This window comes from Lycorma delicatula, chromosome 11 (assembly GCF_047948215.1).
Source record: "Lycorma delicatula isolate Av1 chromosome 11, ASM4794821v1, whole genome shotgun sequence".
In the NCBI taxonomy this organism is placed as follows: domain Eukaryota; kingdom Metazoa; phylum Arthropoda; class Insecta; order Hemiptera; family Fulgoridae; genus Lycorma; species Lycorma delicatula.
Window position 1 is genome coordinate 59,364,681 of NC_134465.1, and position 16,099 is coordinate 59,380,779.

Here is a 16,099-nt window from a genome sequence, read left to right on the forward strand (position 1 = left end):
AGATGGCTTCGATGGCTCATTGTAATTAATAACCTTATGGTAGTCTTGAGAAGGGCTGTTGTTGTCGGCTCGTAATTTATAACCTCGTGGTAATCCTGAAAGGGCCGTTTTTTGTATTAGCTCTGAGAAGAGACGTTGGGTCCAGAAGCTGGTCTCCGGCAAAGTCAGGTAGTTGTAACTTCTCCATTGTAATCAGACCAGGATTCCCCTTAGCAGCAGTTGGGTCCCCACTAAAGCGTGGCAATGGTGACCCCCCAGAGCCCCGCAGTGTTGGGTCAGCGTCAGTTGTCTTTCGCTAGGATGGCTGAGGCAGTTCTCTCTGAGCGATTCCATGCTGGGCTGGCTCCTGCTGCTGAGTCTGCTGGCCAGGACAATTGAAGCCCAGCAGGGATTTTAGCATCCGTCAGGAGGTCCCACAATAAAGCAGCCAGGGAACTTCTGTTTTCTTCCATCTTCTTCTTGATCTTCTCCAGGTGGTGCTCAATGATGAATTAAACATTCACTCTCTTTTAATGGAGCCCGAAAGAGTGGTGGGGCCACAGCGGTGGAAGAACTGCGTGGCAGGAGTGATGATGCTTGTACCAGCACATACATATACTGTGCTCCTGCTCACATCTTAGCTGCTACCGATATTGTCTGCCGATATTAACTTAAGCATATATGTGGTAACAATATATATATATATATATATATATATATATATAAAACAAGGGATATCATCATTTTAGGCTTACAGAATTGTATCAGTGTCCATTCCATATAATTTAATTTATACCATTATGTATTATTAATATACAATTACTATTTCATAATTACTGATGATTGTTTGTTAAAAGTAAACCCTCATTATACATCTCCCTCCATTCTGTTTAAGTGCTGGTGCAGCAGTTGATGAAACATGAACCTGTTACTGTTAACCCATCAAGGGATATGCAACATGATTCATATTTTGCAAATGAGTGGTCATTCTGCTACTGAGATCTTTCAGTATCAAGTATTGTATTGACCCTGAAAAAGCTTTAAATATCAATCCAAAACAAATGATGCTGTAAAAAATTTTCAGATCACTTAAAATGGGTGGGACCTTCTGCCCTAAAGGCATCAAAGCATTCGTGTTGTGTTTGATGTTTGTAGTGTTTGAAAAATTGTTTAATTTTAAAATAAATTAAATATAGCCAAAATACTGTTGATCAAATAGTTTATAAACTGTTTACTAAAGGAGTTAAAATTTCCTTAGCTTTTAAATAATGTCATTAAAACTAGACCATGTTAATGCTACTGATTAAAAAAGTTTTAAAAATGTCTTCTGGAAGAATAATTACTTTGTATTTGAAAGGAGGTCAGATTACTAATATGTACATAATTTTAATTATAAAACTAGTCACTGCTTACATTTTTGTTCAACTTCTGTAACTTTTATCTAAAGACAATTAAATTGAAATGTCCGAACTTAGCTCCTTCTGATTACCAGTTTTTGGAAAATTAAAGAATTTTTGAGTAGTAAGCAATTCACAGGTGACAATGAACTTAAAAATGCTGTTAATCAGTGACTAAGTGGATTGACTGCAGAAGAATACAATGAAGGTATATTGAAGCTGGTGTATTGCTATGATAAATGCCTTAATACATGTGGGATTACGTAGAGAAGTAGTATAAGGATGTAGTTTAAGGGAAATAAAAAATATTTATAAAGTTTTCAGAATAAATTTTTTTACAATTAAACTGTCTTTACTTTAGAGATAACCTTTCATATACTATTAGATGAACATGGTTTAGGTGTAAAATAAATTTATTACTCAATACAAGTAATAATATTTGTTATTTCAATAATAATTTTACAAATAAAGTTAACTCAAAGTTAGATTAACCATTCTAATAAGAAATACAGAGCAAAAAAATGTATCATAGAATACTTATTCACTCATTACATTTCTTCTCCTTTAAGAAAAAAAAATCCATTGTAGCATATATTTTCTTGAATGAAATTAACTTGAGAATAAAGGCACAAGTTAGTAGTAATAATAATAGCTGCAACACTATAATGTTGTAATTTATACCCTATCTAAAATAATATTGGAACTTCTTTTGTTTCTTTCATAATGTCTGTTCTGCTTGAAGTATGTATCATGGAAGAACAGCATGCTGTAATAAGATTTTTATTTTCTGAAAGTGTAAAATTGACAAAAATTCACTCCTGGATATTAAAATAGTATGGTAAAAAGTGTATTAGCTGTGAAATTTATGTAGTTGGAACACACATTTAAAATTCACCAGAACAAGTATCACCAATTTTTGTTATAGTAGAAAACTGGTGCAAAATCATTTTAATGATCTTATTTGAGAGGACAGGCACATAACAGTTCAGGGAACGGCAGAAATTTGCACTGCAAATATTGTTGCAGTGTGGCATTGGCCATTCCATTATACGTGCTAAGCTAAATTATTGCAGAACATGTTCAAAGTGAGTTGAGATAATCAACTCAAAAAACAGATACCCAAATTCACATTTGTACTGAACGTAAGTCATAGTTTTTAGTAGAAAATTATGCATTTTTTTTTTTTTTACATTGCATAACTTATGGTGAAACTTAGATTACCATTTTTAGCTGGAATCTAAATTTCAGTGTATGGAATAGAAACAACTGAGTTTACCACACAGAATAATTCTTTACTATAATAAAAAAGCTCAAGAAATATGGGACAAGTTCCTAAATGTAACAGAGATTTATGTTGAAAAATAGCATTAGTGTCATTATAATTGAATAAATAACAGTTTTCCTTTGGTCATTTGTCCTTTAATTACTGAACAATCCTCGTATTATATACTTCACTGGTGTGATTGTAATAGGCTTGAGTGATAAATTTGAACATGTGAAAAAATATCTCTGAGTATAATGCAAATGTGTAACCTGCGTGAAAGACAGACACTGCCTCTCCACCACTGAAGCAGTGGTAGTTTATACTATTATATATATATATTGTCTATACTTAAACGGTTTACTTGTAACTATAAAATTGTGCATTTTTACCTATTGAAAATGTTTAGAAAGGGATTAAATCATTGTGTCACAAATGATTTAAAATAAAATTTAGTTATAAAGGACAGTTAACTAATTAATGTTAATGTTAGTCATTTTTATATCCGTTAAAGAAAAATTAATTATAATTGTATCTTCCTCTTTTGATTTTGTATTTCCTTTGTGTCTGTGTTGCAGGTTCGTTTTTATAGATCGATTTATAAGGCAGATTTTTCTGATCATTTTCAAAAATATAAGAAATGTTAAATCTTATTAAGTTAACGTACACTAAAAACAGTTTTATAATTTTTCAAAATTAATTAATTCTTGTATTATTCCTGTGGTTGTTGTTAAAATGTAAAACAAAAATTTTCCAAATATATATTCAAACATAATTTTTATTTTCTTATTTGATATAACAGGAATTATTTATGATGTATCATAGAAATTTTAGTTTATTAGGAGGTGTGATTTTCCCGACAAGAATCTTAACCAAAGGTCAATTTAGTGTTTATTCACCAAATAGGTGACAAGAATAATTGGATAATTCCATTGGCATGTGCTGTATCCCCCACCAAACCATACAGATAACTAATGGTGTACTAAATCTACCAACCTTTATATGCTTAGCTTGGAGGACATCAACTAGACATTCCCATGAAAAGGAGTTAAAGGATAATAAAAACAGGGTAAGGGTCTCCACAGGGTCTACAGAGACTACACAAACAAATCTACCCAAAGATGTGCTGCTAGATTCCTTCATTTAATGGTGCCTATCCTGCCCGCAATTTCTTCAGAGTTGAAATTTTCTGTTGACCGAATTAACTGTACACTACAGCAGACTGCTTTACTTGCTAATAACTTGAGTCATCCAAGAACACTTTCTAAAGTTGAGAAAAGTCAACAGTTCCCAGAATCGGTTTGTGGAAGTATCCAACTGAACTGTTCATTTTGCTCAGATCCCCTCAAGAGGGTGAATTTGTTTTATATGTTCATTCGTACATGAAAGCCAGAAAGTAGTTTTTCACTGATTTTTGTTTATTTAATTTTTGTGGGCTCTTAAATATTTTTAAGAATATGCATCCTTAACATTTTCTTACTGTAGTTGCTATCGTTTTAGGTGCTATATATATATATATATGGTGGGAACATTTTCAATATAACTTTTGAAATTCATATTGGGTGTCCTGAAACAGACTTGTTTTTATTGTTTGAGAGACAGAAATTTAAGATGCCAGATGAATGCTTGTAGGTTATATACTAAGGATTTTTCTAATCCACTTTTACAAAAAGTCAGTTGTGGTTTGGAGTTGGTCATAATCGGTAATTTTAATACAACAGGCATCCTTTCTCTCTCTCTCTTGGTTTATATTGTGTTTAACAGATCTCTTACATTTTTTAAAGTAACTTGATAAGTTATAGGATTATTATTTTGTAGGTAATGAAAACCAGTTGAAAAAACTTTTCTACAATTTTTTTTGAAAATTGTAGAACTGTCTTATTTTGTACAGTGGATTAAGTTTTTGTCTCAAGAAAGTAATGGAAATACTCATATATCTTCCCAGAAACTTAATTGCTCCCAAGTATAACCCTCCTTATGTTCATTAAAGAAAAAGATGCATGAGGAATGTAGCTGTACATTATAGTGCTGTTTATGTATTTATGAACTCTTTGGGCTTATTTTCTAGAAGCATATAGCATATGTAAAAGAACTTAAAGGTCTTAATATGAATTTAAAAAAATCAACTATGTAAAATCTTCTAATCTCTATAATATGTATATATATATTTAAAGTCAGTTTTAAGACTCATATTCCTCTGTACTATTATACAAATATAAATAAATAACTAGATCCACCAAGTACAGAATAAAATTAAAATAGGTAGGGTGACACTTAACTTATATATTTGTGTATATATAAAAGTACTTTCACAATTTTCCATCTTCGGTTAATCCAATCATTTAATTGTTCATGTAAAATTACATATTATAAATATACAACATTAACAAAATAAAATCTTAATAAATACAATAAAACAAAATTTGTTAAAACGATGGATATAAACTTTAAAATCAATTCAAATCAAAATGGAATTAAAATTAAAAATTTTTACTTTTAAATTTAAAATCAAAATTACCTACCTACCTAATTTATTTAAATTGGGTTAAAAGTTAAAAATTCCATATATAAAAATATGTTTCAAATAATAAAAAATATTAATTAAAAATTAAAATTATAATTATTTAAAAAAAGAATGAATATGTGTGTGTAATTTGGCTAGCCTATATTATATTACTGTGTAGGATTTTAAGTAGATTAAACTAAAAATTAACAATATTTGATAAAGTTTTGCAATCTGTTGTACCCTTTATAGTCATGCCATCCTCATTCTCTGTTTCTTGGTTGATCCAAGCTGAATATTTATATGTAAAATCTCTCTTAAAAGTCTAAACACCTATTATTATTATTATTATTATTATTATTATTATTATTCATCATATTACATTTTTCAGTTTCTAATATTTCCAAGTTAGTGTAAATATCAGATATTGAATATTTGCTATCAGCAAGATGTCAGAAAATTAGAAAAACCCAAATTTCCATTTTTATAATATCTGTAATGTTCAGAAAATCTGGTTTTGAAGATATATTTGTCTTTCCTATATAAATATGGTCACAGTCATTACGTTTTATTTTGTAAATTCCACTCAAATTATACTCATTAGACATACTGTTTTATGTGAAACAGTATGTCTAATGTTTTATTATGATTGTTTGTCTGGTATCAAGTTTAAACTTATTTTTATCATAAACCTTTGTAATATTTTCAACTTTGCTATCAGTATATACATATTTTAAACCTTTGCAAGCAGAAACCCATATGTGGGTCTCTGAATGTGACCGGCTATTTGTTTTCATGTAGTTACATATAAATGCCAAGAGATGGCAGGAGATGTTCTTTCAATCATTTTGAGACAGGAATTCCTGATACAACGTGATTGGAAACTGTTTTACTTTAGTTATCAGAGAATTCAATGATCGTGTGTATTTAACAAAACATGTGCACTATTTTTTTTTGTGTTTTTCACTCATTTTTGAGTAATTTGTTTACAAACTGTTACTTCCAAAACTTCATTTTCGGCTTGCTTCATTTGAAATCAAACAAAATTTCTGAGACAAAAATTCCAAAGGAAATGGATAAAAATGTTTATATTATTATAATAAAGCCATATTATACTATTCCCTGCCTAGGTGCACTACTTCTTCAAAATTGCTGTTTTTATATTACCATCAATGTTACTACTATTACTATTATTATTCAGTGTTTTTTACATGAAAAGAACTCAATGTAAAACATAACTAGAATCAGAACTAACACATCACCTATAGTTTGCAAATTCTAGTGTGCTCGGTGAGACTTGTGCCATTTTTGCATAAGCTTTTACTCGTGAGATAATTAAGCATTGTTCCTTAACCAGATTGGTTGGCAGAATTCACCAAAAACACAATGTATATGCTGTTTTTATGCGTGAATGCATGTTTTCAGTAACTTTAAATAGTTTTTGCATGAACTTCCTTTTTTGAAAATGTCATTTACCTACAAACATAAAACATCACTGCCCACGAAAGGTTAAATATACATTGTAAATTTTTTGTGTTTCATTTATTGGTATTATTGTATTACATGACACGTATTATTGTTAATTTTTAATATTTGTTTTTTGTATATATTATCAATTAAAAATTCACTACAACCATTATATATATATATATATATATATACAAAAAACAAATATTAAAAATTAACAATAATATATGTTTAATAACAATAAATTAAACACAAAAAATTGACAGTGTATATTTAAAATACATATATATATATACTGATAGCACAGTTGAAAATATTACAAAAGTTTATGATAAAAATAAGTTGATAAAACTTATCAACTTATATCTTATTTATGATAAAAAAATATCACAATAAAAGATTAAAAAACATTAGACATACTGATTCACGTAGTGTACATAATTTAGGTGGAATTTACAAAATACAATGTAACGTCTGTGACCATATTTATGTAGGAAAGATAACTGGATCTTTTAAAACCAGATTTTCTGAAAATTTCAGATATTATAAAAATTGAAAATTGGGTTTTTCTAATGTTTCTGATCATCTTATTGATAATAAACATTCAATACCTGATATTTACTCTAATTTGGTAATATTAGAAATTAAAAATGTAATATGAATAATAATAATAGTTGGGGTTCAAACATTTAAGAGAGATTTCATATATATAAATATAAAAATGGATTCAGCTGGATCAACCAGCAGAGTATAAGGATGACACGATTATATAAATCTGCTATAGATAGCAGCACTTTTATCAAATATTGTTAATTTTTAGTTTAATCTATTTAAAATCCTACATAGTAATATAATATTGGCTAGCCAAACCACACACACACACATATTCATTCTTATTTTAAATATTTATAATTTTAATAGAGCCTGGACAATGTCCCTTGCTGCTGTATCTTTCTATTATCGGGCGGATTTCATGGGTTAACAAATTTTGTTTTATTGTATTTATCAAGATTTTATTTTGTTAATGTTGTGTATTTATAATATGTAATTTTATATGAACAATTAAAAGATTGGATCAACTGAAGATGCAACAAAAATTGTGAAAATACTTTAGTATATATACAAAGATATAAGGTAAGTGTCATCCTACATAATTTAATTTTATTCTGTACTTGGTGAATCAAGTTATTTATTTATATTTACATCAGAACTTCAAAAAATAAAGAAATTAGAGGATTTATTTTTTCTTCAAGTAAGTGTATTTTGGTAAATTTGGGAATGGGTAAGGTTGCAATTAATAATTAAATCACAACTACAATTTTTTAAACAACATAAAAGCTATAATCTCAACATATATGAAAGATTACGAAATTCAATTGCTTACCAAATTTAGTATAACATATTAAATATATGAACAAGTGCACCTTTAATTAATTTATTTTTCCATGTATACAAAATTTTTCTAATGCACTACTTACTCTTTACTGGTACCTCCTGATGCATCTATAAACTTGTAGAAGAGCTCCAAAATAACCATCTGGAAGCAGATTTCAGTATAACTACAAAGCAACTGAATCATGGTAATATTTGTTATGAAAGAAAAATTTATATTTGAAAAGTTAATTCTTATGAAATAGTTGGGGGGAAAAAATTGTGTTTTATACCATTTTAAACCTTGTTCATTTTGATTATACTTGATAGTTTCTATGTATTGGAAGAAAACTTGCATAGGAATTATATCGAAGAATTCATAGAATTATCCCATTTTTATCTATTTTTTAATAATAATTTTTCATCATTACATAACTGCTATTAATTTTTCTTTTAATTAATATATGTGGTGTTTTTAATATACACTATTTCAAATTTTACATTATTTTTTTATAATTAATATTTGATCTGGTGGCCACCACTGAACTATGTGTTTTAACAGTACTCGTATTTATCATATGCACACATTTTAACGTAAAAATTAATATGACAAACAAAAAGGGTTCTAAAGAAAGGAAGAATTTACTTTGAAAATCTTCATAATCTTATTTTTTAATAAAAAATATACAGTTTCTTTAACATTTTTATAAAGAAAAACAGCTCAACCAAATTTCACCAAACGTTTGTCACTAAATTTTTTACAGTTTTTGTTTATGGTTTGTTACTTTTCCATAGTTATGTTGTTATTATTTTAAATTTAAAGTTTATTAATGTTAATAAATTAGATACAGTAATGATTATTTAAGTAGGAAGTTACAAACTTACTAAATTCTAAACTTAAGTTTTGTTTTTTTTAATATTGAAATTTGCTCCCATGTAAAACCAGTAAGTACCAAAGTGAAAAAATTATAAGAATATTGTAAAAATCCTTAAATTTTAAAAATAAATTAAGAATTTAAATTTTGTTTAAAATGTTTAAACAGAAATGCTGAGATTGTATTATAAACCCAGTTAACTTTTGTGTTTTTAGATTTCTACTGTTATTTATAAATACAACTAGAGGATTGTAACTTAATCTAGAGTAACAACTACTAATCTAGAGTAGAGTAACTTAATCTTTACCGATGAGAGAACTTAATAGTTTTCTTCTCCTCTTCTATTAAATATTAGGCAGTGAGGCATTTTATTTTGTTAATCATAAAATGAGAAAGCTATAAATTCTGTTTTGTCCATACATTTGGTTACAGTTTTAATCACTTCTCTGTTGGTATATAGTTAAACAGATTTTATCCTGGCAGTTATATATAATTTGAATTAAATTAATTTAAAGTGTTTGTTTACTGTTTCTGTAATTTTTTTTCATATAATCAATGCCGTAGTTTCATATACATTCTGCTTCTTTAGAATTGATTTTTCTTTTATGGAAAGTGAATTAAAATTTTATAATTAGAGAAATTGGAGTTTGCTAATTCAATTGTTTATAGATAATAAAATTATATGTAAATATAAATTAATAACTAAAATGAAAAACCAAATACCTCTGTTGAGTCAACTTACTTAATAGAAATAAGAAAAAAAATACAGCAAGTGAAAGAGTATTTTAATAAATTTTAAAAGAATAGTCAGTTGCATTAAATCAGTTCTGTAAAACACAATTTGAAAACCACATAGTAAAATTTCAGTAACCCAAAAGCTTTAAAAATTTAATTCTACAGAAAATTAATTAGTTACAATTACTCTTCTTTTGCGCATTTTGTTCTCATGATAATGAATATTCCCTACCTTAATTTCATATATATTTACATAGTATATTTGAAATGCTTGTTACTTAGATCATTTGCTTTTAAATATGTAGAATCTATTTCAAAATTGTCTTGTAAATAAAGATAAAGAAAAATATTTCATTTATATAAATTATCTATATACATATATATATTATTTCACCACAAAGTGACCACATTGAAGTACTTATCCGATTCTGACATAGGTTTTAGCATACTGTTGAAAAAACTCCTTCATTTGTGACCTCATGATTGGTTTCAAAGCTCTGGGTAGCCAGCCATATCTTCATGTTTGTAAAGGAATTAGAATCGCCTTTAAAATGGATTAAAAAATCTTTTATAGTTGTACTTATTTAAATAGTTATTTTTATAAATAAATAAAAATAATTTGACAAGTTTATTAAACAATTTATAATTTATGTTATAAATTGTTACAACTATTCATTGTTCCTCTGAGTCAGATCTTGTTTATTATCCAGAATTTTTAAACGAAAAGGTTGTTTTAAATTTTTTGTTCATTTTTAGCCCCCTGAAATATTTTACTAAAAAATACATTAGCTTATAAATTGCAAGACAAGGAAGAAACAAAATTCCCATTTGAAATTTCATGAGTTTCTGTTTTATATAATAGTGTATATTTTTGTGTAATAATATTAATTTCTGTCTTATAAAATTGTGTATAATTTTATTTCTTTTAAATTTCTTATTTTGAATTTTTTTAATGCATCCATCCTGAGCAAGTAAATTAAAAAACAGCAAAATTAAGTTAAAACAGTAAAATTAAAGATTAGATTTAATTTTTTTTTTCAAGACGGGGTAATTATTTTTCTTATAGAAATAAATGTTGTACAAATTACTAATTGTAAAACAAGCTTAGTCATAAAGTTGAAATAAAACTATTGAAGCAAGCCCTTTTGCTTCAGTTTAAATATATATTTTTAGATATTTAAACACAAATTAAATAATGTTCACTGTAAAAAACTATATCATTCCCTTCCCCCTGTCAACAATTTGTTAAATAACTAATATTACCAAACTGGTTTACTTAATATTATTTGATGAAAGGGTAAAAAATTTTTTTCTTTTCAGTCAAAGGAACTTTATCTGATGGAATATGATTTAATCACATATTCAAAATGCTTTATAAATAATATTATCTAGATATTGTAAGATTTATTTAGGTTTTTATTGAAATATTAAGGATTTATTAATATATTTTGTAAATACAATAAAAAGATTATTTGATAATCTTGATTTTTCAAAAACTTTAATTTATTAGTGGTATTTTACATCAAATTCAGTTAGCTTATAAAGTAAACAGACTGAATGTACAAGTGTTCAGGCAGCCAATTCACAAGCATCTCAAAATTGAACACAAGAAGAAAAGAGTGATATTGTGTCTTTCAGTATAACTGAATGACATAATATTATAAATTTATAACCGTTTGACTACGTGAGTACTATATGACTAATTACTTTTATACTGTGACTAATATGAGTAATGATTATTGTGTTTTATATAGACACAGCCGTGTTGTGAATCGGCACTGAAACAAGGGACATGACTCAGCAGAAGAATGATGAAATCATTAACACAAAAGCAATCTTTGTTCTTCAGTCTATAAGCTAACTGAATAGAGTGTAATGTAACGATTTTCATTGCATAAAAAAATTTGTGTTTAGAGCTTTTAAGATAGCCAAAGAAGTGCAATTATTTCTCTCTATTAAAAATTGGAGTTTCCTCTTATTATTTATTCAGATTTCTATTCAGTCTTTCTAATATCTACTCCGTTTTTTGCAACTTTTTTGTTTAATATTTTATTAGAGGTAAAAATCAGGAGATATATTTTCTTCATGTTTGGTCTGTTCCTGACATCAAAAGAAGAAAAATAATGATAAAAACAATTTAAAGATAATTTTAAAAGTTTAAAAATAATAGTATTCCCTTTGTTCCAAAGTACAATGTTTTTCAAGAATTTGCAAAAAAATATTTTTTAAATTTAAATTATCTTTTATAAGATAAAAGATAAAAAGGGATACTTTTTCAGTATCCCTTTTTATGGAAACAAAATTAATTTAGCTGACAATAAATAATTCCATCTTACCAATTACAAGTAAATTAATATTCTCACTTGTGAATTTTATATTATTTACTACAACTATGTGTATTAAGACTGAAGGAAAGAGAAAAAGTGTTTCACATTTGCTAAAAGAATATTGATTTTTTACTTTTGTCCATTTAATCTAAACTAAGTTCTATCAATTCTGTTTATATATTTATTATTACAAATTTGAATATATTTGAAGCCAAAAAAATGATTACTCATGATGTTGGTAACAAAAATTCCTTCAGAAAGCACACATCATTTGTGTTTTATAAATTCTTATTAAAAAACAATATCTTACATCGACAAATGAAACCATTAGTGTTGATAGTCATGAGTGTAAAAATATGTTCCTGGGAAAAATGTATATATTTCTTTGACAGTTTTAGAAATTGACTCGGCATGCTTATTTGAATAATACTTTGCATGCAGTTGGTCAGTAAAATGTCCAGTTAATTAGAAGTCATGGAGAATAGCTGTTCAGTTATCAGGCCAGCCGGTTGGTTGTAAAGGATATTATTAATTTATCTTCAAAATATTTTTCTTTGTTTCAGCTACAAGAACATTGGGAATTGGATGCTGATGCAAAGTTAGAACAAGGTAAATTATTTAAAGAAAAAGGTGCTAAATACTTTAAAGCTGAAAAATATTCTTTGGCCTTGAAAATGTACAAAAAAATGATCGATTATTTGGATTATGGTGGCGGTAAGTGTGTTGATTGAAGTTATTATTTTTTTTTTAATTATAAGTGATGATTTAAATGTACCTGCAACATAACTTTATCATCTTATTATTAGTGATTACTTCTAGCAGAACCATTAATTTACTGTGTAAAAATATGTTTCTAATTTGTTAAAAAGTGTTAACTCAATTTTGTTAACTACATGAAATTTATTAACACCAGAAATTTGACAAAAAACAACATATCAAATGAATAAACTGAATATAGGTAAATTATAGTATTTATTTACATATACAGGCTGTATGACAAAGTTCTTCTGGGACTTGAAAATAATGCAAAAATTTCATATAAACATATATTTTCTAAAATACTTTGTTTGCAAGTTACAGCTAGTGAAAGATTTTGCTTGGATTTCAGCTCCCCCAGTGAAATACGGTCGTACTGAAATTTTTACAAACTTAAAGGGCAGCAAAATTAGTGATTTTTTTTTTATCTGAAAAATCAAATAAATTGGTCATAAGAGTGGTGGTATCTGCAGTAGTTTTTGAGAAAAAACTACTTTTCCGGTGTGAAAATCAATAAATTGGGGATAAAAAACCGTGTTTTCTTTTTTTGTTTGGCATAAAGTAACTGTTAAGTGGGTAATAAAAACATAAAACTTAGTGCGCTATGTCTTTTTAAGCGGATCGGAGTTTCACATTCAATGGTTTGGAGGACACAAACAAAACTTTACTCTTGCCATAAACAGCCAATTCATCTACACCTGGATACATATTCCTGGCCACCAAAATCGCCTGATCTAACACCTTTAGATTTTTGCATCTGGTGATGGATGAAAGATATTGTATACAAAACAAAAATAGATTCTCATGAGTAATTAATTGTCTGTATTATGGATGTGACTAAGCAACTTAAGGACAGCCTTGAAGAACTAAAAACAGCAATAAAAGTGATGCAGAAGCTTGCCAAGACATCTGTTGAAAATAATGGGCTCATTTTTGAACATTTATTATAAACTGGTATGTAAACACGTTGGTGTAGTATACTGTTTCTAAATAAAGTTTGAATTTTTCTAACTTTCCTTTGCCTTATTCAGCTTATCTTACACCATTTTGTTCAGAATTAAATTCTCTACAAATTTTGCTTAAAAATGTTATGTGTTTATTACACATTAAACAAAGTTGTTGTATGACAAACATAAAAATAGGGGATTTTACCCCCCATTTATTGAATTTTCACCCCTAAATTTCTCAAAAACTGCTGTAGATATGGTTCTGGGACTTTTTTTTATTCAATTTTTCACCGGGGTAGCTGAATCCAAGCAAAACCTTTTACTAGCTGTAACTTGCAAATGAAGCATTTTATCATATATTTGTATGAATTTTTTCCATTGAGTAGAAAAGTTTTTCCTCTTCATGAGTAGAAAAGTTTATGAAAGTTCCAGGAAAACGTTATGATACACCTGTTTAAGGGCTCCTAAACATTTTAAAAGTAGCTTGTTAACAACAGCAATATTAGTAATTCTATGAAGAAGCAAATAATTATTGTTGAATGGTCCTCTGTAAGAAAACGTCCCAGATGTATATGTTATTTACCATTAATAAAAAATCTCCTTTAGTTTTTAGTAATAACATTATCAATTATTTTTTTAATAATAATTTTTCCAGTTAAAAAATAAATAAATAAATTTTGTTGAACATCAGATCTGTAATACCTTGTATAAATATATTACATGCTAGCAACTACAGGCTTATGCTATACTATTTGATGAATAGAAAATCATAACAATATTTACATAAAATATAGTTTGTATTGTTAAAAATATCATTAACTCTATTAAAAATTGTTTTCTTTTTTGTCAATTGTGTTAGCATTGATCATTTTAAGGACTAAATTATATTTTTTATTCAATGTAAGAATTTTAAGTTGATTGTCCCAAAAAATAATGCTCAGTTAATCAGTATTCAAATAAAATCTATTTGTGTACCAAATCAAGTTTACTCCTCTTCAATATAATCTACATGTAATTCACCCTCACCAACACTGGAAACTTTTGAATTCCTGTCACAAAACAGTGGTTGTTGAGGTGTCAAATTTTCTGGCAGTTAATAACTCTCAAGACTGAAACGAACATGTTTGGAATGATAAACAAATTCTTCCATATGGTTCTCTAATCTTTGAAAAGAGATTAAAGACCAGTAGACAAATGAGGACTGTAAGATGGGTGGTGAAGCATTTCCAGAGCGTAATCAACAAAAATAACAATGACAGAACTTGCAATATGTGGATGTGCATTGTCATGAAAAATTGACATACCAGTGCAGATTTTTTCTTGTTGAACTTTATGCCACTAAATCTTATGAACGAAGTTTCTCTTAATTAATGGATTAAATGAAATGGATTAAAAAACATTTTTAATCCATTTACACTGTAAAAAAAAAATTAACGTTAAAAATTTATTTTGTTTTACAAAATTCGTAGTTGCATTTCTATGTATGATTTTATGTTCTACGAGGTGTGGCTATTAAATAAAGAAATTAATGTTGTTACAAAAGAACTGCACATGCACCAAATTTGTACAACTGATAGCTGTGTAGCATTAAGCCTTCTCTTTCAATTGTTGTCTCTCAATTTCTGTAGACATATTAGTCTGGCCATGGCCTTTGTTTGGATAACATGTTTTTTTGTTTTTTTTTTGCCAGAAAAATAAGTGTTTTATCAGAGCAAAGAATTGTCATGAAATTTCATATGAAACTTAGAAAAACCACTATTGAAACTTACCTTTTATTAAAAAACGTATGTGGCAATAAATGTTTACCACATGCGCAGGTTTTTGAGTGATTTAAGCATTGGTTAATTGAGTGGTTGGTTTAAGATGGCCGAGAAGACGTTGAAGATGATGTTTACCAGGTCGCCCTTCCACATCAAAAACGGATAAAAATATTGAAAAAATTGGCAATCTGATCCGATCTGACCGTCTGTTAACTATTTGTGCAATCGCTGAAACTGTAGTAATTGACAAAGAATGCGTAAGGCAAATTTTACACAACAATTTTAACGTGCAAAATGGTATCTAAAATTCTCACAATTAGACAAACAAAAAGAAGCTTGTGAAGATATTTGTTCTGACACTATAAATGCCATTGAAAATGACCCAAACTTGTTGGAAAGAGTGATAACATGTGATGCATCTTGGTTTTACACTTATGATCCAGAAACTAAGTGTCAACCCATGCATTGGAAGGCTCCAACTTCACCAAGAGCTAAAAAAGCTCAAATGAGTAAATCAAAATGCAAAAGCAGTGATGATTGTCTTTTCGATATTCATGGAATTTTGTACCTTTCACTGGGTTCCTGAAGGTCACACTATTAACATTACTACCTTGAGGTCCTTGCTTAACTATGTTAAAAAAATAAGAATAAAACAACTCGAATTGTGGAAGAACAAGTCATGGGTTCATCATCAGGATAATGCATGTAGTCAACCATCCTT

General features: G+C 27.8%; 1 protein-coding gene across 5 annotated transcripts in view; it reads left to right on the top strand.

Annotated features, from left to right (window-relative positions):
• The window catches only part of LOC142332021 (FK506-binding protein 59-like), a 100,233-nt gene that overhangs the window by 15,652 nt on the left and 68,482 nt on the right, over positions 1 to 16,099 (top strand). For all 5 annotated transcript variants that reach the window (XM_075378090.1, XM_075378091.1, XM_075378093.1 and 2 more), the window contains exon 6: positions 12,479 to 12,629. In XM_075378090.1, the coding sequence (XP_075234205.1) occupies positions 12,479 to 12,629 (151 nt within the window). The remainder of the gene's footprint in view (positions 1 to 12,478; positions 12,630 to 16,099) is intronic.